Raw genomic sequence first — 23710 nt, forward strand, 5'->3', positions numbered from 1 at the left:
TTCCAGCCCTTGTTCAATTTGTTGCTTCAACTTAAAGTAAGCCCTAAGCACCGCAGATCGGGTCGGCAGCCCTTCCCCGCCGCTCCGAAGCCGCAGCCCGCACTCGCTCAGCACCACAGCGCTCGGCCGGCGCAGGCGCAGTGCGCGCGGCAGTGCCGGCGTTCCCGCGCGGATGGCGGCGGCGCCGCATCACGCAGGTGCGGCCGGGTGGGGCGGCGCGGCGCAGGTGCGGCGGGGAGGGCCGTTCAGCCGCGGGTGCCGCCGCGGGTCATGTCGCGGAGCGCCGCGTCGTCGCCCTCCGGGGCTGCCGCCGCCCCCCTCCCGCCGCCCCCGCTGCCGCTGCAGCCGCCCTTCGGTCCGGACGCGGGTCCCGGAGGCGGACGGGCCGAGCTGAAGCCGGTGCGGCGCTTCATCCCCGACTCGTGGAAGAACTTCTTCAAGGGGAAGCGCGGCCGCGGCTCGGGCTGGGACGGAGCGACGTCCGACGTCGGGTTCGTGTCGGACGGGACGCCGTGCTCGCCGCCCGCCTCTCCCGGCCCGCCGCGGGCGCGGCCCGGCCGGTCCGCAGAGCGGTGCGCGGGGTCGGACGGCAGCTGCCGCTCGCTGGAGGCCGAGGCCATGCTGCGCGGGGACTCGTCGGGCGCGCCCACCGGCATGACGTACGAGGAGCAGGTGGAGGCCTACCGGCAGCGCTACGCCTACATGAAGTCCTGGGCCGGGCTGCTGCGGCTGCTCGGCGTGGTCGAGCTGCTGCTGGGCGCCGCCGTCTTCGCCTGCGTGACCGCCTACGTGCACAAGGACAACGAGTGGTACAACGCCTTCGGCTACTCGCAGCCCTACGGCTACGACGCTTCCTACGGCGGCTATTACTACAGCGGGCCCAAAACGCCCTTCGTGCTGGTGGTGGCCGGCGTGGCGTGGATCGTCACCATCGTGCTGCTGGTGCTCGGCATGTCCATGTACTACCGCACCATCCTCCTCGACTCCAGCTGGTGGCCGCTGACCGAGTTTGGCATTAACGTGGCCATGTTCCTTCTGTACATGTCCGCCGGCATCGTGTACGTCAACGATGTCAACCGAGGGGGACTCTGCTATTACCAGCTGTTCAAGACGCCGATGAATGCCTCTTTCTGCCGTGTGGAAGGAGGTCAGACGGCAGCCATCATCTTCCTGTTTGTCACGGTGGTCATCTACCTGATTAGCGCCTTGGTTTCTCTGAAGCTGTGGAGGCACGAAGCAGCCAGGAGGCAGAAGGAGCAGATGGAACGAGAGGTGGGTCGTGGGGGTCCACGTGGTGGGCACAGCTGTAAGGTCTGCTGTATGGCCCTGAGCCTTCGCAGAATCACTGGGTGGCCTGGATGGGAAGGGACCTCAAGGATCATGAAACTTCAACTCCCCTGCCACACGTAGGGCCACCACCTTCCACATTTAATGCTAGACCAGGCTGCCCAGTGCCACGTTCAATCTGGCTTTGAACACTTCCAAAGACAGGGTATCACCTTCAGGGCTGAGCCATCAACCTCAGTCATGGACAAATAACAAGTGTTGTGAAGATGTGACCCGGTGTCTTTTTAGAAAGGAACAGGTGTTGTTCGGTGGAATACTGCATTCTCTACAGGCATTATGTGATGAAGTACTTCCGTGTGTGTTTGTGTTTTCCAAACAAAGGAAAATACAAATCATGTGCCTGTTGAGCTTTTTAGTAAGGTTGGGCTTAAAGACAACTCATTTGTTTGGAGACCGCATTCTCAGCATGTGGACTGCTACTGCGAATGACAGCAAGAATATAAAATACTGGTTAGCATTTTGAAGTAAAAATCCAAGTGGTTCTTGTCTATTCAGTATTTACTTGTCTAACTGTGTTTACAGTTGTAACAGATAATCGCTCAGAGGGTGGTGAGGCACTGAACAGGTTGCCCTAGGAGGCTGTGGATGCCCCATCCCTGCAGGCATTCAAGGCCAGGCTGGATGTGGCTCTGGGCAGCCTGGGCTGCTGGTTGGTGACCTGCACACAGCAGGGGGTTGGAACTGGATGAGCACTGTGCTCCTTTCCAACCCAGGCCATTCTGTGATTCTCTGATAACAATAGTGATGAGAAAGCTGGTGTCTCAGTTCTGTTATTTCATCTTTTCACTTAATCTGTTTTGCATTGTTGCTGGCCTTGTCCCTACTAAAACCACTCAATACCCACATAGTTAATGATAAACTGTCATAACGCTGCCAACCAGGGCATTTGAAGCCAATTGCATAAAACTTCCATGGGAAAGCGCTCTGAAAAGCTGCTAAAAATCATTAAAAGATAGCTTAAAAATACACATACGTGAAGTTTACAAAAGCCTACCTTAAGTAATTGTCAGCATTTAAATGCAAGAAGCTCAATTCCATCTGCTTTATGGTTGTATTTCTGTTGATTTTCAGCATTTTAGTTTAATGTTGGTTTCCTTACCAAGATCTTGCATGGAACTTGAGACTCACTTTTAGGAAAGTGAATTGTAGATGTATGAGACTAGCTAGCTTTCAACCAGTTTTTAAATACATCCTGCAAGAATGAGGTGATTTGCCTGTTGCTATTCATGTTCTTTTGTTCTAGTTACTTAAGAATATTTTTGAAGTTAACATTTCTATCATATAAACTAGGGTCAAGAGAGTGTTGTGCAGAAGAGTAGCTGGTTGGTTACTGGTTAGTTCACCACTGTGTTTTCTAGGCAATGAGCTAAGCTGCATGAATCACTGGAATATGAAATTTAAAGGTGATTGAGAAGTGGTTGGAGTATTTCCTCCCTGTTCCTTTCGACTGTGCTACTGAACATCTTGTTCTGGGCTTTGTGTGGTTTTCTTTATTCCACCATTCTTCAAACATCTTAAAAATGCTTGATCTGAAAACGTTCTTTTGCTAAATATGTTCATTATTTATTATAAAGACATAAGAATATCTACAGCTTGGCTCAAAATATATATTAAGTATCTGTGCTTTTTGATTTGCTGTTTAATATAAAACTTAAAGTTCTGTGTGTTTTTTGTTTGTTTGTTTGTTTTTTGACAGATGAAAACACAGGTGTCTTTACCAGACAGAAAGGTAGGAAGCAAACTTGTTTTTCTGTTTATTGGTATTCCCAATTGCATGCTCTTTTTTTCTTGTGACTCCTTGTTTTGACTACCTTTTTTCATTAGTTTTTTTTTTTCATTGTTGTTTTCATTGGAAAAGATGAGGTTTAGTTCTGTAGTAATAGTCAGGAGGGCATTCTCTTGCTCACAGGATTTGGAAGAAGTCTGTGAAGAGGTTAGTGCTAGTTCATCTTGGATTTCAGATTTACTGTTGACAGCATGTGCTTTTAGTTTGTTTCATTAATTGATGAGTTCTCTAGTCTTTATCATAGAATTTTGCAGGCATGGTTGTAGCAACAAAGCATCTGATGCATTACAGGATTTAGGGTTTAATTTTTTCCTTTTGGCTTCCTGTTAAAGTTGGAGAGGGGCCAGTGGGAGCTCATTGTTAGGTTTGAGATTTGAGTTTGCTGCTGTTATTCTATGACTACTCCAAGACTCTCTTACAAGCTTTGAAATACCAACAAAATAAGGATTCTTGTGCTGCTGCACAGATCTGCAGGTGCACATGCTACGAAGCTTGGACAGGATTTTAATGCAGTAGGTGTTGATGATTTCCAGAAAATTTATGGAGTATTTCTTTCAGACTTAAATGTTTCCCTTTAAATACTGTGAGCATCCTGCCACTGTCTTTTCTGTTGCTTACTTCAGTGCTTTGTTTGACATCACTCCTGTATCAAGGACTAAATTGTAGAATTGGAAGTAAGGCTAAAAGGGATTTCTGTAGAACGGGGTGATTCATGTTTATCCACAAATGAAATGGATATCCAGAAAACTTCCATAAACTGTTTTTTGAGATGCAGGGGACAAATCCTTTCAAGACCCAAATAAGTATTTGACTGTCACCGGTACAGATATTACATTCAATGCCAAGAATATTAGAACAAACTGAAGATAACCATTTTAAATTCTTAACTGTGGAACTCTTTCCTGATTTTCTAACTGTAGTAAAGTATGTAAAGAATGTATGTGATTTACTTATGCTGCTGCTTAGGACTCTTATCTCTGTCTTAACTGCATGCTTTACAGAACTTGTGTTTTGCATTTGAATAAAATCTCATTTTAATTGGGACAATATTTTTTCTTTTCCAACGTAGTGTGCTGACAGTGACGATGCACCAAAAGAAGAGGTCACTTACAGGCAGCTTAAATCAGTGGAAAGGAAACCAGAACTACTTAATGGTCATATCCCTGCAGGCCACATTCCTAAACCTATAGTGATGCCAGACTACTTAGCGTAAGTGACTTAAGTTTGTTCATCAAAGTCAGTACTGTTAATTGACTCGTTCTTTTTCAAGCAGCATTTCTCTTATTCCTATTTTCTCTGCACATGCTGCAGAAACTTATAATTCTTCTCAATGCCATGGACACAGTAATATAAATAATCTGAAACTTAACAAACAAACAACCCTAAAACCCTACCCAAACATTGGAACACACTGTTAGAATCTAGCATGTAATTACCAAAGGAACAGAAGATGCAGGCAATATTCATGGGAAATTTCTTAGCTTTTTAGTTCTATAAATTTGTCTAATCTTGTGTGAGTGCTAAATTGATAGTATCCCTTTTAAAGGGTAGGCTTTCCATGTTATCCACAATCTGTTTTGTTTGTCATTTCCATGATAGAGTGGGTGGCAACCCTGCCCAGTCTAGAAAGGTTGAAACCAGATGTCCTTTAAGATGTCTCCAACCCAAGTCTGTGATTCTGTGGTGAAGTATAAAATAAATTGATTTATATACTATTTGGCATGTATTTCACTGGTTCAGATTTGGGACAGCTTCAGCAATTAGGAGATGAGCAAACATTACAGAAACACTTTAGTGATGTCAAGACTGTGTGCTTGTTGAAGTCTGATGTCTAATACTAGTCACTGAATATTTACTTACTTTAAAGGAAATACCCAGCAATTCAAACAAATGAAATGCGAGACCGGTATAAAGCAGTGTTCAATGATCAGTTTGCTGAGTACAAAGAGCTGTCTGTGGAAGTCCATGCTGTGTTAAAAAAGTTTAATGAGCTGGAAGCGTTGATGAGACAACTTCCTCAACATCCTGGAAGCATATATGTGAGTACCTGTGGAAAAAAAGGGCTAATGGAAAGCGTGCAGCTTCTAACTTTCATTGGTTAATGTCTGGTGACATTGGCAGTGGCTCAGTAGGAGAGAGAGTTTTTCTCAAATATGCTGTTTCTTATTTGGTCATCCATCTAGAATGCAATGATATTGTATATGTATTTGTATTTTTCTGGTTTTTTTTTTTCATGTTGTTAGCTTTCTAGTTTGAATAAAGCAAAGTTAACTTGTTTTCACTGTTTCTTAAGTACAAAAGGTACAACTAAAACCAGAAAAGATTTAATCAGCTGAGAGATTGACTTTTGAGAAGTATTTTGTAGAGTTTACATGAGTGTGTTTCAACGTGTGTGATATCTGTCCACAGGAGCAGGAAAGGATATCAAAAGTTCTGCAAGAATATGAGAAGAAGAAAAATGTGAGTGTTTTCAGCTTTACATTGCTGATTAATCTAAAGAACAACAAAGGAAGTGTAAATAGACAGCACTTCTGATAGAAATTTGCTACCTTGGGGTACCCCGAGCTATTACAGGGCTTCGTGTATTTTGTATTTTAAATCTTTGGCAAAAGGGTGATGCCACCTTCGCTGTTCATGCCAATAACCTGTTTTGGAGAGGGCTTCTATTAGCCAGGTGAGGAATAAAATAGTTAAGTATTATTGTCTTTTAACATTGTCATTTTAAAGGTCCGTTCACTTCTTGGGGTAGAGTTTGTTCACATTCACTAGCTGACATGGACGTCAGATACATTAACAGAAAGGTAGTCTTACACTTAAAAAGTTTTTTTTTCTTCTTTCTTTTTGGCAGCTTGAAACTTGAGTAGACTTCCAAAAAGTCATTTACAGCATAATGCAAAGAGTTTCACTTGGTCTGTTTTAAGTGCAGGCAGTAAACGTGTACCTGTGTTCTTTCAAAGCATCATCCGTTCAAGTAACTGTTCTTTTTAATTAAATTTGAGTTGTGTCCATGTTAACTAACTTCCATTTCTTTTTTGGAGAGGTATTTATTAGACGTATCAGAACCCATATATTAAATAAAAAACATGTAGTAGAATGTAGTTCACATTTGCAGCCTTCTTTTTTTAAAAACTGCTCTCTTTCCTAAATAGCTGCAGTAGTGTATTAAAGCAGGACTTCTTTCTGTAGCCCTCCATGAAGGAAGAAGAAACAGGCAACAAAAAATCATGGTCAAAGAAAAAAGTATTATTCTGGCAAATAGTTATGTGCTGTCCTTAGTCAAGAACATCCTTGATAATAGACTACTACTGGATAAAACTGAAAGCATAGTTATTAATGTAAGGATTTGTGTTTTCTTGGCAGGATCCTGCATTTCTGGAGAAAAAGGAACGTTGTGAATACCTAAAGAATAAGCTTTCTCACATAAAACAGCGAATTCAGGACTATGATAAAGTTATGAACTGGAAAGTACAAATTTAGCAATGCCTTGAGCTTGCCTACAATATTTTTCTAGTTTTTAAATCAATAAGTGTATTGTAAAATATTTATTTACTCTCAGATCTGTGTACTTTCAGTGGGGATAACAGCTACCTGATCACTTCACTGGGTGTTGTGTGTTACTGATAGGTTTTATATGCAGATTCAGTTACAAATCTGTGTAATGAAGTTGTCAGATATGTTTAGAATACCAGTGTTAACATTCTGCTTTTTTTAATTAAGCATGGTTTATTTGACAAGCTGGGGAGTCCACTGGAGAAGGCAGTTCTAAATACTGCATCAAAAGTGTGCATACAAATTCTGTGTCAAGGATGCAGATGACATCAGAATGATATCAGAAAGAGTTGCATTGTTCTCTGTGGCTGGGGTTTGGTAACTTGATCACACTGAGGAGTTTCAGCAGGTAGGAAATGAAGTGTACAAGGTGGCTGTATTTTCCAGTGCACCATTGTATGTTAGAAATTACTGGGAGTTAAGTTCCTATGTAAGCAGTGATCGTATGCTGTTTTTTGTTCTGTTTTTATGCTCCTCTGTAGAGGTGATGCAACTTAAAAGTGGCCTTAAAAGTGACCTTATAAGTGACCTTAGAAGAAGAGTGGCATTGAGCGAGAGTCATGGTTAGCGTTCCACTAGTGTTGCTGTAGACCAAGATGATCTGCATGTCTTTTGGGGACGTTTTAGTAGGCTTTGACTGGGTTAAAGAAAGAGTACTTCTCTTTGTCAGCAGGGAGCTGGACTTTCCGCTTTAGCTCAGTTTAAGATTGTGTAAATGCTGCTGTTTGTGAACTTCTTATTCAGAGATTTAGTACAAAGAAATTACTTCTCAAAATAGAAATTATTAGCATCTTTTATAAGGCGAGGAGTATTTTGTTTTCTGGAGTGTATCTTTATAAATTCAATATAACTTCTGTGTTGGGGTTACAGGTTTATATATGCAAATTTTCACGTAAGCCAGTGAATTTTCTCTTTTTATACTTTTTCACATCTTTTTAAAAAGCTTTTTACATAGTAAAATTGCTGGAAGCATTGATAGTTTCCTTGTACAGGTTTATATAATTGCAAATGGACTATTTTTTTGAAATGTGTTTTAGTTTCATTAAAAAAATGAAACAACCTAACGATGTTAATCCATTGCTTATATAACCATTTCACTGTTAAAAAAGATTGCCCCTGTTGCTCAGTATTGAAAACACATTAATACACCTAACTCTGGGATTTATTTCTGGTTTGATTTTTTGAGCTCTTATCATCATTTATGTTGCAATCTTGAGGTTTTATTCACTTTCATACTTAAAAAATTGACTTTACAGTTTTATCAGCCATTTGTGTGTTTTATACCTGCTGTAGCATACGTATTCTAAAGAACAGGTTTTTCTTTGTAAGCTTCTTGTCCAAGTCCCTTCAGTCTAAATTTCCTTCTGCCATATGCTTGGCTTTTTTTGTCAGTGGAAACTCAAGGCTTTGCTTCTGTAGCAGAAGTCTAAGCATAAGGAACTTCTTTTTCTAACGTGTTGTAAACAGTTGATGGCTCTGGTTTTATTTTATTTTATTTTATTTTATTTTATTTTTTTTGTGAAATCATAGAATTAATGGTTTGGGCTGCAGGAGACCTCTAACGATCACCAAGTCCACTCCCCTGCCGTGGATGGGAACACATTTCATTACATCATGTTAATAAAAGCACCATCCAGCCTGCCCTTGAACACTCTCAGGGATGGAGCATCCACAACTTCTCTGGGCAACCTGCTCTAACCACCCTTCCAGTAAATAATTTGTTCCTCATGTCTAGTCCAACTCTGCTGTGTTCTAGTCTAAAGGAATTATACCTTCTGCTGTCTCTGCAGGTATAAAGTTTTTCTTCCTCTTTTTTTTTTAGCCCCCTTTATGTGTTGAGACACTATAGAAACACCTCCTTATAGCCTTCTCCAGGCTGAACAACCACGGATTGCAGCCAGTCTCCTTTACAGGAGGTGCTCAAGTGCTCTGACCATCTTCACGACCCTCCTCTGGACCTCCTTAACAGCTCTGCACCTTTCTTGTGTGGGAGCTCCCAAACCTGGGTGTGATGTTCTAGGTGAGGTCTCAGGAGGTCAAATAAGAGTGAGACTACAAATTTTCTCAATGTGCTGGATGTAATAACTTCTTTAAATACAGCCAAGAATGTACGTACGTATGACTGACTTCCTGGGCTGCAAGCCGAGGACATTGCTGGTTCATAACCAATTTTTCATCAGCCACTGTCTTCAAGTCCTCTCTACAGGGCTGCTCTCAAGCAATTCGTCCTCACATCTGTGCAGGTATTGGGGATTGCCCTGACCCACATGCAGCACCTACTGAAGTTTGTGAGGTTCACATGGGTGTATTTATTGTGCCATTGTCCCTGCGTATAGCATCCTTTTCCTCTAGAGTGTCATCTGCAAACTTACTGGGGGTGCACTCAATGCCACTGTCATTCATGAAGATGCCTTACGGTGTTGCTCCCTGTACAGACTCATGAAGGACAGCACTTGTTCCTGGTTTCAGTTTGGACTCTGAACTGTTGACTCTAACCCCTTGGTCACCCAACAAATACGTATCTCTCCAAGTTAGATTCAAGAGTGTCTGAGGAGAGGGGCATATCAGGGCCTTTTGAAAGATTCTGTGCCCCTAGTGGACCTTTCTGCCATGAGAACAGTGGGTTGTATTTTCAGCCTCCCTTTGAAAGTGATCTGAGTTTCAGTTTCTGAGAAACTTGCTTCTGGACCTTCAGACAGTATCTGTACAACCTCTGCAGAAATACTGCGCTTCTCTTCCTGCCGATTTTCCAACACAGATTTTGGAGAAATCAAGATTCATGCAATAAGAATTAGTTGCTGTGAGCTTAAACCAATCAAGTGTAGGATAGAAAGGAGGAGTAAATTTAGTGAGAACTAGTGAGAATTGTGAGAAGTGGTCTTTTGATGGTCTTAAAGGAAAAAAGGCAAAGTTACTAGATGATTATTGCCTTGGTCTGTCTGTGCAGCCTCTTTAGTTTCACCTTTATGATCTACCTGGTTGCATGTACATCTAAAAAGTCTGCTCTGTGACCTGAATAGCATGATTGCTGTGCTTAATAAATGGCTCTATGCATTTTTGCACAAATGTCTTATGCCTTGAGATTAATAAACAAGATGGTGTCTAATAAATGTAATCAAGAGTTGGCTAGCTTTAACAACAACGTAGCAACTACAAGTACTGGTGCTAATGGAATACCTGGTGGATTTGGTTTTGAATTTTTAATTTCATAATTCAAAAATTACAATGGGATTTGAAACATGTGAACGCTCACAGTTTGCTCTTATGTCAAGCATTCCTGTCTGGAACTTAGGTTCTTCACCATGACAATAAAAGACATCCCTGTTCTGAAATAAGCCTTATTTCTACTTTTTTTTTTTACTAATCATATTGTCTTATGCCTGTTTTTTCCATTTCAACATTTTATAAATTGGACTTCTTAAGGAAGTATGGTATGTGACTGCTGGAAACGAATTAACAATTCTTTTTTTTTCATCTTAAGTAGTTTTCACTGCTTTTGTCTAAATGTCACAGATTTCTCTTGTCTTTAGTTTAACTGAAAATAATTTAGTTTTTCCTACGTTTTCCCCACTGTTAATGTTTCTCCAGATATATGCAGCAGTGTGAAAGCACAAAGTTTTCCACTCCTGTTTATGGAAATGTTACTTATGTTTAAATGTTTTCTTCCTCAGTTCTTGTCTTACTCGGATGCAGTGGGACACGCCTTAAAAACGGATGCTTGGTGACTTTCCTGTAATTCAGAAGGTCAAACAGCCTTGGCACGTTTCCATTGTGCTCAGCAATGCTGTGATTGCTCTGCAGAGAAGCTGGTTACAGTGACCTTCGCTTTATTGAGGTGGTCTTTGTGTTGATGCTTCTGAAAGTCTTGGTGAGCTGAGAGTACCTGCTTGTCTCAGTCCTGAGTAGATTGGATCAAGCTAATGCAGCTAAAACAAGTGTGCCATATCATTTTTAATGATGACAATAAATACAGTGCAAGCTGTAAGGGATCAATTAATTAAAACTGAAAGAGCTTGAAATTGTATAAATTGTTGTGTAGTTTTTAATGTATTAATGAGTAAACTAATGTTGCAGAGGATCTGGGCGCCAGATACTTGAGAGGGGAACAAGAAACAAACAAAATCAAGAAAACATGGGTTTTCAGAGCATTTTGATTCAGTTTCACACATTCGTTTATTACAACTATGTATTTATTACTGATAGGACGTACTTTGTTAACAGTATTGGAGTTTCTAGCTCTGCTTGAAAACACCTCTTTTACACTGGTTGTAAAGTAGTGCACATTAAGCGTGCGCATGCTGCATAAAGATGCTTGCTTGCTTTTGCTGATGCTTGTTTTGTGTTGATTCCAGATTTTGCAGTTCAGTTAATACTGAAGTAAGACTAGGAGAAACAGTCCTTTCAGAACTGAAGTCCTGGAGAAGAAACGCTCAGGAAGATTTCTGGCTGCACGCATGGAGCCTTGGCTGCTTTATGCTGGCTGCCTGTTCGTCTGCACGTAGGGTAGTTTGTAAACTGTTGTCATGGTTTTATGATTTTTGGTCATCAGTATTCCACACCATAACATCATGTAATGCACTGGGGGTGGGGTTTGATATCTGCCGAATGTTCGTCCGTCGGAGAAGAACTACATTTCCCCAGGAGACTTTGCGGTCAGCAAGGGGATATAACTCCAAGCAAGGTCACCTGATCCTTCTTCTTCGCCTGCGCTTCGCCGCCTGCGCTTCGCCATCTGCGCTTCGCCGTCTGTACTTCAGTCACTCAACTGGACTGCACTTCTCACCCCAGCATTGTGGTGAGGTCTATACAATTCAAACAGACTCTCTCTCTCTCTCTCTCTCTCATTGTATTTTACTAATACTATATTTAGTAAAATCATTTGTTCCACCTCAGATTAGTGCTGCTGTTTTCAAGTATTTTGGGGTCCCCTGCTTCCCCTTTCCCAGAGGCGCAGATCCGCAGATCCGTCCGCCCTGCTGGTCACGGAACTGGGCCGGACCAGCCCATAAACCGTTGACAACTGTGCTCAAACAACATGCTTTCATTTCGTACACTTTACGGAACAGCACTGTGTTTGTTTCTGTAGGAACCCCCGGGCACGTAGCCGCTCGGGAGGAACGAAGGGCGCGCATGGCGGGCGCAACCGGAGGCTAATGACTGCAGCACCGGGAGGGGCCCAGCGGCGCTTCCGGCCTGAGAGGCGGCACGTCCGGTGTGAGCGGAGGTGCGTGTGCGTGTGTCCGCCGCGCTTCAGCTGTGCCCGCCCGCCGGCAGCGGAGCTTCGGTCCGGCTGTGTCAGAGCGGCGCCGGGGCCATGGACGACGAGCCCGAGAGGACTAAGCGCTGGGAAGGAGGCTACGAGAGGACGTGGTAGGTTTTTTTTTCCATGCCTCGCTTCGCTGTCAGCGCAGGACGAGGAGAGCCTTCAGGCGCTCAGCGGGAATCTCCCTTTTCCGTAGGGAAGTACTGAAGGAAGATGAATCCGGGTCGCTGAAAGCAACCATCGAGGACATCCTCTTCAAGGCGAAGAGGAAAAGGTACGGTGCCGCACCCCAGCCCCGGTCCTGTCGCTGCTGTGCTCGGTGTCCCTTGCGGCGATCCGAGCCGGGCGGCGTGGGTCTGCTCCAGAAACCCGCCGAGAGTTTTTGCAGAGGACGGAGTTTCTGTGTCACATTGCCCGGAGAACAGCTAGATTAAAAGCCTGGGCTTGCTTTGCTTCAGATTACATCAAAACAACCAGTGTCATGTGAAATTGTAAAGACGAACCTCCTGGCAAGAACTGTGTTCAGTTCATTGGGTTTGCTTCCGTTTGTTTAAAAGGCACACAGTCAGACCATGATGAAGGGTTGATTGCAGTCTCACCTTTTGCCTTCTCTCAGTGGAAATGCACATCCATGGCTCATGGGTGCTTTTTATTTGCCAAAGGCCCAATATTGGCTTAGTTCCAGACTTTGTTTCAGCCCCCATTCCTTCACTTGCATCTTACTTGAAACTTTCTGTATGTTTTGTCAGAATCTACGAACACCATGGACAAGTCCGGCTGGGAATGGTACGTCAGCATCCTATGGCCATCCTGAGCACACAGCAGATCAGCAGAGGTGGCATGCCCAACCTGAAGCAGCTTGTGCTGACTAGATGTGCTTGACAGCCGAGCTTGCACCTTCTCTCTGTTTTCTGAAGGCAGCAGGGTGGGCTGTGGAGCACCAGTTTGGTGTGTGTGCAGAGTGCACCTCACAGATGCAGCCAGCCAGTGCGTGCTTAACGATGGAGTTTTCTCCGTGAGAAATGAATAGCTTTCATGAATTGCAGATTACAGCATTGCTTCATGCAACACCAAGGTCTTCTAATAAAGACATTAAACAGATGCAGACTATTTGTAGCTGGCCTGCAGAGGAAAAGAGCAGTGAATGTTTTTCAAGATAGATGAATGTTCCATTTCAGAGGTGAAATGGAAAAATGCTAAAACTTGCTCCTTGTGTTAAAGCATAAGCCTGCAGCAGAATTAATGTTTGTGGTGATAATGCAGATGCGTCACCTTTATGTGGTTGTTGATGGATCAAGAACTATGGAGGACCAAGATTTAAAGCCGAACAGACTGACTTGCACTTTGAAGGTATTTCTGTACTCAAAATTCACATCCTTATTAATCCACTCTTCTTCTGTAAATCGCTTCCGTTTTGCATTTAAAGCAATGGCAGTCTCCTGCAACCAGATTTCTTACGCAGCCTCATCTCTCCTCTCATACGTACTGTTTTTTTCCCTTGTTTCTGTTGCTGAGCAATGATTTTCCTGGGGTAGTTTACTTTCCCTTTTTTGAATTGTAAAAGCTGTGTAACTTTAGAATGCGTTGCAGGAGCACTTCTATACAGCAGAGGCAGTGGAAGTCTTCAACAGTGTAGAAACTAAGGTGCAGTGATGGCAGCGATATTGGATTGAAGAACAGACATTGAACATTACACATTTAACAGCCTTTTGTTCTTGGGACTGTGGTTTGAATAGATGATAGACAGGAGTTTGTATTGCTGCTTCAGGTGGTAAACTTCTAACTTGAACTGTCCACGCAGTGTTATTAGTGAAAGGTCATATAATACAAAGCATTAAAATCCTGAGTTTTGAAGATTTTTTACAGATTAATGCTTTCTGGTTTGTCTTTGAAGTAACGTAATACAGAGCTTCAGCACATGAAGTGAATGAAGTGAAAGATTGCTAGTGCCTGGTGTTGATTTGCATAGGTAACACTGGAAGAAGAATGGAAGAGCTTGGGCAAAGGGCAGCAGATGGCAGGGACAGGCTTATTTCCCCTTCCCTTATTTTTTTCATTGACCCACTGTTTTCCAAATACTGTAACAGCAAATTATTACACGTGGAGCAACACTGTATTTAGTTTTTAACAGTCTCATTTTTTTCTTTCTAGTTACTGGAATATTTTGTTGAAGAATACTTCGACCAAAATCCTATTAGTCAAGTGAGTGAAACCATGCAAGAAACAACATCCTGGGCAGATTTTTACGTGTTTGATTTAGCAGCAATTGAAGATGTATTAAATACTTCTGTAGTAAATCACAAGATTAGATTGTGTGATTGTTAATAGCACTTAATCAGCACTTTATCATCAAAGGTCGCAGCCTGCTGCAGTCCTGCCAGCCTCAAGGGGTTCCTTGCTTAGGATCATTATTGTAGGGCCTCAAGGTGATTGACTTCTGTCAGTAATGTTCCATTCTGGCCGCAGTTCAGGTGAGGTCATTCTGGAGCTTTTCAGCCATGATAGAATTTCAGAGTGAAGATTCTGGTAGCTGTTAGATGAGGTCATAAGGCAGGCAGCAGGAATTCCAGGTGTGGTCAGGAAGTTCCTGACTATCCTAACTGCTTGGGCAAAGGCAGAATTCCAGTGCTGGCTTACTCTGGGATCGCAGAGCCTTGTGGGGGCTGCATTACCACGACTGCCCTGGGACTGAGATCGCTCCATCTCTCCACAGAGTGGCAGCGTGGTCACCTTTTGCCTCTGTGCCTATGAATAAAGCGCCTGTGTGTGTGTGTATTTCTTGCTTTCATGTGCTTTGTCTAATTAACTGAAAATTTAGCTTGTCTTGTGCACATGAGGGGCCTTTTCTGCAGTGCAGGTTGGCAGTTGAAGGGTGCCAGGGTGCTAAGGTTTGAAGGGTGCCGGATGAATGTAACCTGGCATCCTTCAAACCTTGGTGTACAAACCAGTAGCTAACTAGAAGCGTAATAAGAGCTAGTAAAATAGTGATGATGAGTATTAGGTTCAGTGTTTCAGCTGAAGTAGGAGACCATCCAAGCAGGACTTCCCGCCATCAGTGTTTCCCTCTGACTCTGTCCAGTACTTGTATTTCTTCACTACTATAAGAGACAGTGGTGAGCATTTGAAGTCCTGTTTTCTGCGCTTGTTGTAGGTAGCTGAGATGAGAATGATGGAGGAATCACTTGACTAAAGTCAGATTCACCCCAGTAGTTGTTGGTTGTTACTCCTGATGTAGCATAAAACCAAAAGACAAATCTTTGTGATTACAGGTGTAAAGAAAACATAGCAGAGATGTAAATCAGCATGTTTTTAAACTCACTAAGTTTTGCTGTTTTGTTTCCCTCTCTAGATGGGCTTAATTGTAACCAAGAGTAAAAGAGCTGAGAAGATGACAGAGCTTTCAGGTAGGGAGGCAGTATCTTTCTTTAAAACTGCAGATCTGTGGCAGTGCAGTGAATTTCTCAGCTTCGTATCTTCCAGTAGCTGTGCTTTCCTTGATGTTTGGCAAGTTGTTGTGAAGCAAGATTCCTCGGGTTCTTGCTTTCTGTCACCAGCAAGAAACATGTCTTCAGAGATGTGGTTATAAATGCTGTCTCTTTATCCACCTGAAGAGCTGAAGGAATTAGAAGAGTTCCTTGGTGCTTACATAATACTTTGAGGGTATCAGGAAATTGAATTCTGTTTCTACTGGAACAGTTTGTGAGACAATTCCCTCTGTGACTGCTTTGTTCGTGTGAAACACTTAATGACACATGATAGTTTTCTGCCTTTTTGGCTTCTTGAAGTTTCTAGGGATGGAATACCTGTGATGTCTAGCTTTCTGCAGAAGGGGATCGCTTCTAAGGGAAAACAAACTTAGAAGTCATGGTTTAGAAATTGTTGCTGTGTTGGTGCACTTCATAACATGTATAGCTTAAATATTACATTTTTTAAACTAGTTTCCTCAGCTGAACTGTTTTATTCATTTGCAGGTAACTCAAAAAAGCACATAGCTGCTCTGAAGAAAGCAGTGGATATGAACTGCCAGGGAGAGCCATCTCTGTATAATTCCCTAAATTTGGCCATGCAGACTTTAAAGTTAGTGTGTAAATGGGGTTTTGTGTTTTCTCTGTTTTCCATCATCAGGATAATGCTGATAGTGACTTTTTGAAGGGGTGGAGTCAGTATTTGGTTTTTAACAAGTAGTGTCTTGCACTGTGCTGCTGTGAGTCTTCAAAAAGGTGGCTTTGGTTCCTCATACAGTGCAAACTGTTAAGGAGTTCCCTTCTAGACTGGTATCATATTCAGTTTTCTAACATAAGACATTTCCATTTAGAGATGAGCATCTTGCATCAAGCAACAGGATCTTAAAGAAAAAAAAAAAAAAAAAGTGGATGATTTTACACAGTGTATAAATTATGATAGCCCCTGCAGTGTGTTTTTAGCAGAGGACTAAAAGAGAGAGCTGAGGAATAATAACGGTAAGAGAACAGGAAAAGAAACCATATTCAATGACAGTAACCTCACTGAAGTTTTGACAGATGTCAGGAAGGTAAGATTTTGAGGTAGGATAGACTTAAAGATTCTCTTTTTTGCTGTGTGTGTCATTTAGATCAAGAAAGCATTTGGTGAAAATGGTTTAGCAGCTGGTTTTGTTCTGGCAGCGTTTCTAGCTCTAAATCATAATATGTCACAAAATGTATTTCAAAAAGTGCTTCCAGGAGAGTTCTCAATTAAGGAGTGAGAGGAAAGGCTGGAGTTAAAAGCAGAAGATTTTCATCTATAAGAGACTAATATTTTAAGAAGTTAGGAAGAGTTACTGCAGTGCTGCTCGTTTGAAGGTGAATTTTACATGGGAGTGTGTGGATAAGGCATGGGGATAACATGAACATCATCACAGTCAGATCACAGTTGTACAGCTGTGTACTAAGAGTTAGATACTGGGAAAAATTGGAAGGAGAAATTCTGAAACTCAGGATGAACCAAGCAAAGTTTTTTGGGATTTTACAGTCAGCTTCCTTTCAGATCATTTATAATATGAGTGCATTGAAGTCCTCGGGAACATTATCGTGTGTGTTGCTTAGTGTAAAGAAGTAAACTGTGTGCTTTCTTTAGGCATATGCCAGGACATACAAGCAGAGAGGTTTTAATAGTCTTCAGCAGTCTTACAACATGCGATCCAGCCAACATCTATGAGCTAATCAAGGTACAGAGTCAAAGTTTGACCACTAGTTTTAGCCTCCAAGCTGTTAGAAGCTTGGCAACTTCAGTCCTTTCTTTGCTGCTCAGAGTACAAATCTGATCATTCTTTCTTTCTCCATGTGAAGTGTTTGAAAGCAGTTAAGATCAGAGTGTCTGTCATTGGTCTAAGTGCTGAAGTTCGAGTCTGTACAGTGCTGACCCGAGAAACTGGAGGTACGTTTATGAAGGACTGTAATGGCACTGATCAGATGCATCTTAAAGTTAAATAACTAGTTTGTTATTTTTTTAATGTGTCTTGGTGATAAGGTATAAATTGTTCTAGCAGGAGGTGTAAGGGCTCAACTCTGTGACGTACAGAGTGTTCAGTGAAACAGTGCTGGTAGCTGCATTTTGGAAAGAAGAAATACATGTCTTAAAACAGGATCCTGCATAAAAAACTGCATGATGTGGAACGTGATACAACGTGTTAGTATCACTTATTACACCAGTGGTAATTCTTACTGTGTAATTGGTGATGCAGCTGAGGGCCTTCACCTGTAAGTGAACGTTTTATTGTATTAATGATAAATCTTGTTTTCAGTAGTATTCACAGGGATGTTTTCTTTTTGGATTAAAAAATATATTTTTTTTTGGTACCAAATGTTTTGTTTTGTTTTCTTCTTTTTTAATGCAAAAATGTTATTCTCTCTTAGTTGGAGAACATTTCTTCTTGCTCAAAATGCATAATATGAGGCATTTCTTTGTCGTGGCAGGAACATACCACGTTATTTTAGATGAAAGTCATTATAAGGAACTGCTGATGCATCATGTTAGTCCTCCACCTGCCAGTTCAAGTTCGGAGTGCTCCCTCATTCGAATGGGTAGGGTATGATTTTGGTGCAAGATCTGAAAACCTTCTGTCTTTTTCTGTCTTTTTCTGTCTTTTTCTGTCTTTTTCTGTCTTTTTCTGTCTTTTTCTGTCTTTTTCTGTCTTTTTCTGTCTTTTTCTGTCTTTTTCTGTCTTTTTCTGTCTTTTTCTGTCTTTTTCTGTCTTTTTCTGTCTTTTTCTGTCATGTGAAAACAAAGCAAGTGGTTAGAAGCATAATAAAGGTATGATTTTTTTAGTGAGTTAGCTTTTGTTTTGTTAAGTATACTTCTAGTTATTGAATGTTGTTCCTGCAAAGCAGCAAACTTAAAAGTGCTTATAACAAAGGAGACAAACTGCTCAACTGCATCTTCAGCAGGAAGATGATGAACAGTGCCTGTGTAGCAGTTGTAATATTCAGAAAAACGAATGATGAAAAACTGTGTTGTTTCTCCATATTTACTCCCACAGAAGACAATTATTATAAGATGGGTTGGCTTTAAGGCTGTTTTGCACATGCTTGTCAGGAAGCACGCCACAGTGGTGCACCTTCAAGCAGGTGGATTAAGTACCTTTTCTTCTCCTGGTCTGTTTCTCAATAAGTTTAAGCCTAGAGTTAAAGTGCAATAGTACCACTAATGCCACCGATCAGAGCACTGACTTTTCTCTTTCAGCCATCCATTTTCACAGAGGGAATGTCTGTATTTGTGTGTGTGTGTATGTCTGTATGTATAAATAAGTGAACTGGATACTTGGCATGGGCTGGCACAGAAAGACAAATGCTTTTTAGCCTTCATTAAGTGCTGTAGCATCGTGTAGATGAGACTGTGCTCAAAAGGAGATTTTACACTTCATGTCTGCATATTATTTTCCCTGTAGTAGGAATTGCTGCTCAAGGATACATTTTATGTTGTGCTCCTTCTGATTTCCTACCATTGCACACCATTTTCTTTTAAAGCTTTTTATTCAAACACCAGCTGCAGTAACTTTCAGGCGATGGGAAGTTTATGGGGAAAAAAGAATATCAGTTATAGGAAATGCAGTGAGGGATTTATAGTGGATGTAGGTAGAGACTTTTAGGAAAACTTGTTTCTTGGTAAGAGTGTTTTAATTCCCACAGCAAATAAAAGAGATGTTCTGCATGATTTTTGAACTTCTCCACTACCATTAAAACTGAAAGATCGTTTTTGTTTAAAATCCATAATAGAAAATGTTTTTCTCTTCAGGTTTTCCCCAGCACACCATTGCTTCCCTTTCTGACCAAGATGCAAAGCCATCCTTCAGCATGGCGTAAGTAGAGTTGATGAGAGTTCAGTGGGCTGACCAGAACTGAAGGCTGTGCAGTAATATGCATCAAATCTGCTCATCAGTGAAAATACTGCAAAATAACATGGGAAAGGACTGGGAAGCACAGTGCTGAGACTTCTCAGTGAAAATCTTCCTTTTGTTTGCACATCCACTCTATGGCCATAGTCACATCTTTAAATTTATAACATTCACATTAGTTTATTTTTTTGAAGATAGAAAAAGGCTTTTAGATACGTTTATTGATACTGCCAATTTTAAAGACATTTCTTTATTAAAATATTTCTGTCCTTACGGAGAAAAATTGATGATAAAGAAGAGCATTCTCCGTATAAAGCTTTTTTAGCTCACTAACTTGGCTTTAAAAAGATGTTTAGAACTGAAACCTCGTTTGCTTAATGTGCTGGACCCTGTAATGAAAGGAATTGTAGTTTTAAGGATGGTAGAAGAGCCTGAGTTTTTAGGACAAACTCTTTGAAAGAATAAGTACTGACGTGCATCTTAGTACAGAATGTTGTGGGGAAGCAGAAATGTTAGTACAAATGTCCTTAGTAATTTTTTTTCCAAAGGGCATTGACTCCTGTATGTGGGAGTATTTGGTCTTTCCTTTATTTTTGTGGGAATATGTGGTTACTGAATACTTCCATGCACTTTGAAGTGGCGTGTAGAAGCTACTGAAAATTAACTTTTTGTTCAGTTACACAGTAACACAGTGTTGTCTCTTAAGCACTTAAATGACTTCCTCTGTTCCAGACAACTGGAAAACAACAGTGAGCCATGTCTTACACTGGATGGGTATTTCTGTCCTCAGTGCAGAGCCAAATACTGTGAACTTCCTGTGGAATGCAAGATCTGTGGTGAGTAACGAGGGCAGGTGAGCACATGCATTATGTGCCAATGATCAGAAGGCTGAGGAGTGTTAGAACACAGCCGTGCTCAGAAATTACAGGCCAGCTCTACTTAGTTTCTGTGTTCTGGAATTTCAGCTTCATGCAAGGGACTTTCAGAACTGCCATTGTAAACCTGTATGATACTGTATACTGTGAATAATCCCTTGTTCATGTGCCTGTTGCTGAAGTCCTTGTGAGTGCAAAACTGTTACTGGCATCACTGAGCCTAGATGCAGCACGTATGAATCTTGTTAAGTTTCACAGAACATACGTTTGCAATACTTACATAAAAGAATGTTGTTGCTGTTCTTAATCCGTGGAATTGAGGTCATGATGGAAAAGAAAGGCAGGAGCACTGAAAATACTTGCTAACAAGAATATGTTATATATCGAGATGTAACAAGCTGTAGGCATTTTACTGCCTGACATCAGTGCGTAGTACAGGTGTGGTTGTTCACCAGAATGGAACAAGTAACTGCCAAGCTGTGGGAAGGATGGGTTTGTTATATTAAGGACACTCTGCAGGATTTGTTTGCAGTGCCTGTAACTCCTGGTTTACAGACCCTTTGATAGAAGTTGCATTCAGGGAAACTAAAAGAGTTGGGATGGTGTAGAAGCATAATGAGAGGGCAGTAAGGAAAGAGGAAACTCTCGTCACTGCCCGCCTAAGAGGAGAAACAGGATTTGCAAGACAGTAACCTCTACCGAAGCCTCTACTGAAGGCTGCCTTCTGCAGTACTTCTGAAGATTGAGTTAATCCTTCTGACCAGAATTCGGGGCAGAATAAAGGAGTTACGTGTTTATTAGCTGTCTCTTGTAGTAATATTGCTGTCCTTTTTTGTATTTGCAGGTCTTACACTAGTGTCTGCACCTCATCTGGCTCGGTCTTACCACCACTTGTTTCCTTTGGATGCCTTTCAGGAAATTCCACTGCAAGAATATCAGGGAGAACGGTACGAAGTGATACTTGTGATAGTAACTCTACCTTTGATAATACAATTGTTGGGTTTTTTTTCCACCTTCCTAGCAGTGGCTTCCATACTGCTAGAGAGGCTGCTAAACATCTGGGGATTTTCAATCACTTCTGGGAAAAAGTGTTTGTAATTACATTAGCAGCTATCTGCCTATTTAGTTAAATACTTGAAATTGTCTTAGAAATGATTGATGTGTGGGATGTGTTTTTTAAACACCATTGTATATTATCTTGTAACTTCTCAATTTAAAAACACAATTTGTTTTTAGGTGTTGTCAAGGCTGCCAAGCAGAAATCAAAGATCAAAATGTAAGTACACTGGAATGTGCATGGAGAGGTGCCACAGGTAGAAGCAGTCAAAGAATCAGTCATAAAAAGTGCTTTGGAGGGGCCAAAAAATAATACTTGCAATGTTATTCTCTGCTAAATAGAGTTCTCTGTCGTAGCTGTGCCTTTGGGACTTAAAAGGCTATACAAGTGTGGGCAAGGATTTCCTAGGCTTACATGGACATGGTTCCACTCTTAAGCATGTGGAAGCAGTGACTCAAACTCAACCCTTTTGACATAGTTGCTCCTTGAAATCCAACTGAATTAAGGTTTCTTTTGGATATACATTGCAAGCAATATCTAATCCATCTGTTTTTACTATGTTGATGATGACTGTTGCTCTACTGTAATGTGTTGGTGGGTAATTTTCTTCTGATTTAACTTGGTTTTCTACCTTTTCCAGGTTTATGTGTGCAAAACATGCAAGAATGCATTTTGTGTGGAGTGCGACGTGTTTATTCACGATTCCCTGCACTGCTGTCCTGGCTGCATTCACGAGCACCCTGCTCCTGTTTCTGTATGACATCATCTTTGTTAGAGACTTGTATCAGTTTAATTCTTGTGCAAATCTTGTGTGGACTGAAAGCCAGAGGTGACTTCCAGTGAGGCAGCTGAAAACAGGAATGATCACAGAAGAATGAGCACTGGCTTGGAAGCAAATATAACATTTACCTGATGTATTAATAATGTTTTAACTGTCAATCAGATACAGGAGTGTATTTATTTTAAAAGTTCTGAGTTTTTCTGACTTTTGCTGTGTGTTAGCATGTACATTTTTAAATGTGGGAGTAATAAAACTACTTTGTATAGTAGTGTGATGAATCTCATGATTCATGTTTGTTTGTTCGCTCAAAAGAGAAGCCCTGCAGGTGTTTTTCAGAGGATTGTGGAATAGAGCAAAATATTTTTCCAAGAAGTTAACAAAGGTATTGTAGAGCAATTTGTTTAATTTTGTTAATTAATTTGTTCTGATGAATGAAAAGCTCGAGCCAGCAGTGTGCTCTTGCAACCCAGAAGTATCCTGTGTGGCCAGCAGGGAGAGGAAGGGGATTGTCCCTCTCTGCTCTGTTCTAATGAGGGCTCATCCCACGTACTGCATCCAGGCAGTGCAGACCTCAGCTGGGAAGCTGTGCTCTAGAGTGTGGAGCACAAGCTTTGCCTGCCCATGCATGTTCTGCAGACTACAACCACTGTGCTGCGGAGAAGGGGGAACCTCACCAAGCATCAGAAGGCCCTGATCTTGTGTGTATATATATATGGCAGGACTCTGCTTCTACACCCACAAGAGGACGTAGCTGTAGCAAAGCTGCTGAGACAAGACTCACATCATCCCAGCTGTGCACACCCAGGGGGCAGATCCCCCAGCAGAGGGGCTGGGCTAGATGATCCCCAGAAGCCCCTTCCAAACCCTCCAATCCTATGATTTTTTTAGCACAATTCTTAAAAGTATTTTTTTGCAAGGTAGTAGAACTTGAAGACATTTATAGCTTTTGAAGCATTTTCTTTCCTAGGATTTGAAAGCACTAAAATAATTTAATGCATGCTTTCCTACTAGAGAAGAATGTAATTTTAATGATTTCTGGAAAAGGTAAAAAAAAAAAAAAAAAAGAAGTTGGAGATTCTGGATTTAGAATCACTTTCCTAGGTATGAATCTGATATACATCCATTTGTATGTGTAAGTCTCTCGAGTTCCCTCAGTTATTTGAGAGGAAAAGAAGCATTTTGGAAGCAGAGGGCAGCAGAATGTAGTTATTGTTGGGCTGAACAGTAGATAATCTTGCTGCATCTTGAACCATCACATAGCAAAATACTTTCTTTGTACCACAGTACAAATAACAAAAAATGAGTAATTCCAAGAGATAAGCTGCATTTGAGAAAAACAGTGTAGGAAACAAACAAACACTTTAGTGAAGTCACTTTAGTAATGGGAACCATGGAATCATAGAATATCCTGAGTTGGAAGGAACATGAAAGAATTTATCAGAGAGCATCCACACAGGGGATACAAGGACTGGGAAGGATTTAGAGGGTGGGTAAATCATGTATCAAACAACCAAGCACAACAGAGTGGTATTATTTCTGAGCACTGGAATGTATAAGAAATGTCTTACCTATCCCAAACCTTCTAGTTATTTGATGCAGATGGCTTTCTGTCATATCTAGAGCCATCCTCTGGGCTTTGTGATTGTTCTCCCAGCTGCTGTATCACATGATTCATGCCAACAGTAAAAGTGCCTTTGCTTT

General features: G+C 41.5%; 2 protein-coding genes across 3 annotated transcripts; both read left to right on the forward strand.

Annotated features, from left to right (window-relative positions):
* Nucleotides 1-239: 239 nt before the first annotated feature.
* MARVELD2 (MARVEL domain containing 2) lies at nucleotides 240-7943 on the forward strand. Its single transcript, XM_048932092.1, has 6 exons — nucleotides 240-1272; nucleotides 3044-3076; nucleotides 4203-4342; nucleotides 5001-5172; nucleotides 5543-5593; nucleotides 6494-7943. The coding sequence occupies exons 1-6, from the start codon at nucleotides 271-273 to the stop codon at nucleotides 6608-6610; spliced, it is 1515 nt and encodes a 504-aa protein (XP_048788049.1). The 5' UTR covers nucleotides 240-270; the 3' UTR covers nucleotides 6611-7943.
* A 3434-nt stretch (nucleotides 7944-11377) lies between these two features.
* On the forward strand, nucleotides 11378-22380 carry GTF2H2 (general transcription factor IIH subunit 2). 2 transcript variants are annotated; one of them, XM_048932093.1, is made up of 16 exons: nucleotides 11378-11482; nucleotides 11769-12052; nucleotides 12142-12219; nucleotides 12695-12731; nucleotides 13209-13295; nucleotides 14097-14147; nucleotides 15295-15349; nucleotides 15917-16022; nucleotides 17040-17130; nucleotides 17252-17339; nucleotides 17879-17986; nucleotides 19197-19260; nucleotides 20029-20132; nucleotides 21016-21118; nucleotides 21408-21447; nucleotides 21869-22265. In XM_048932093.1, the coding sequence occupies exons 2-16, from the start codon at nucleotides 11997-11999 to the stop codon at nucleotides 21986-21988; spliced, it is 1188 nt and encodes a 395-aa protein (XP_048788050.1). In that variant the 5' UTR covers nucleotides 11378-11482; nucleotides 11769-11996; the 3' UTR covers nucleotides 21989-22265. The 2 variants fall into 2 exon arrangements, with proteins under 2 accessions (XP_048788050.1, XP_048788051.1); XM_048932094.1 differs by lacking the exon at nucleotides 11378-11482 and having other exon boundaries at nucleotides 11907-12052; nucleotides 21869-22380.
* Nucleotides 22381-23710: the final 1330 nt, after the last annotated feature.

The sequence above is a fragment of the Lagopus muta genome, chromosome Z (genome assembly GCF_023343835.1).
Source record: "Lagopus muta isolate bLagMut1 chromosome Z, bLagMut1 primary, whole genome shotgun sequence".
NCBI lineage: Eukaryota > Metazoa > Chordata > Aves > Galliformes > Phasianidae > Lagopus > Lagopus muta.

Excerpts from the sequence above, each read along its gene's own strand:
- MARVELD2 (XM_048932092.1), top strand. The coding sequence starts at position 271 with ATGTCGCGGAGCGCCGCGTCGTCGCCCTCCGGGGCTGCCGCCGCCCCC. Across the intron at positions 1,273-3,043 it reads AGGAGCAGATGGAACGAGAG|ATGAAAACACAGGTGTCTTT; the intron begins GTGGGTCGTGGG and ends GTTTTTTGACAG. Across the intron at positions 5,594-6,493 it reads AATATGAGAAGAAGAAAAAT|GATCCTGCATTTCTGGAGAA; the intron begins GTGAGTGTTTTC and ends TTTTCTTGGCAG.
- GTF2H2 (XM_048932093.1), top strand. The coding sequence starts at position 11,997 with ATGGACGACGAGCCCGAGAGGACTAAGCGCTGGGAAGGAGGCTACGAG. Across the intron at positions 21,119-21,407 it reads CAAGAATATCAGGGAGAACG|GTGTTGTCAAGGCTGCCAAG; the intron begins GTACGAAGTGAT and ends ATTTGTTTTTAG. Across the intron at positions 21,448-21,868 it reads CAGAAATCAAAGATCAAAAT|GTTTATGTGTGCAAAACATG; the intron begins GTAAGTACACTG and ends TACCTTTTCCAG.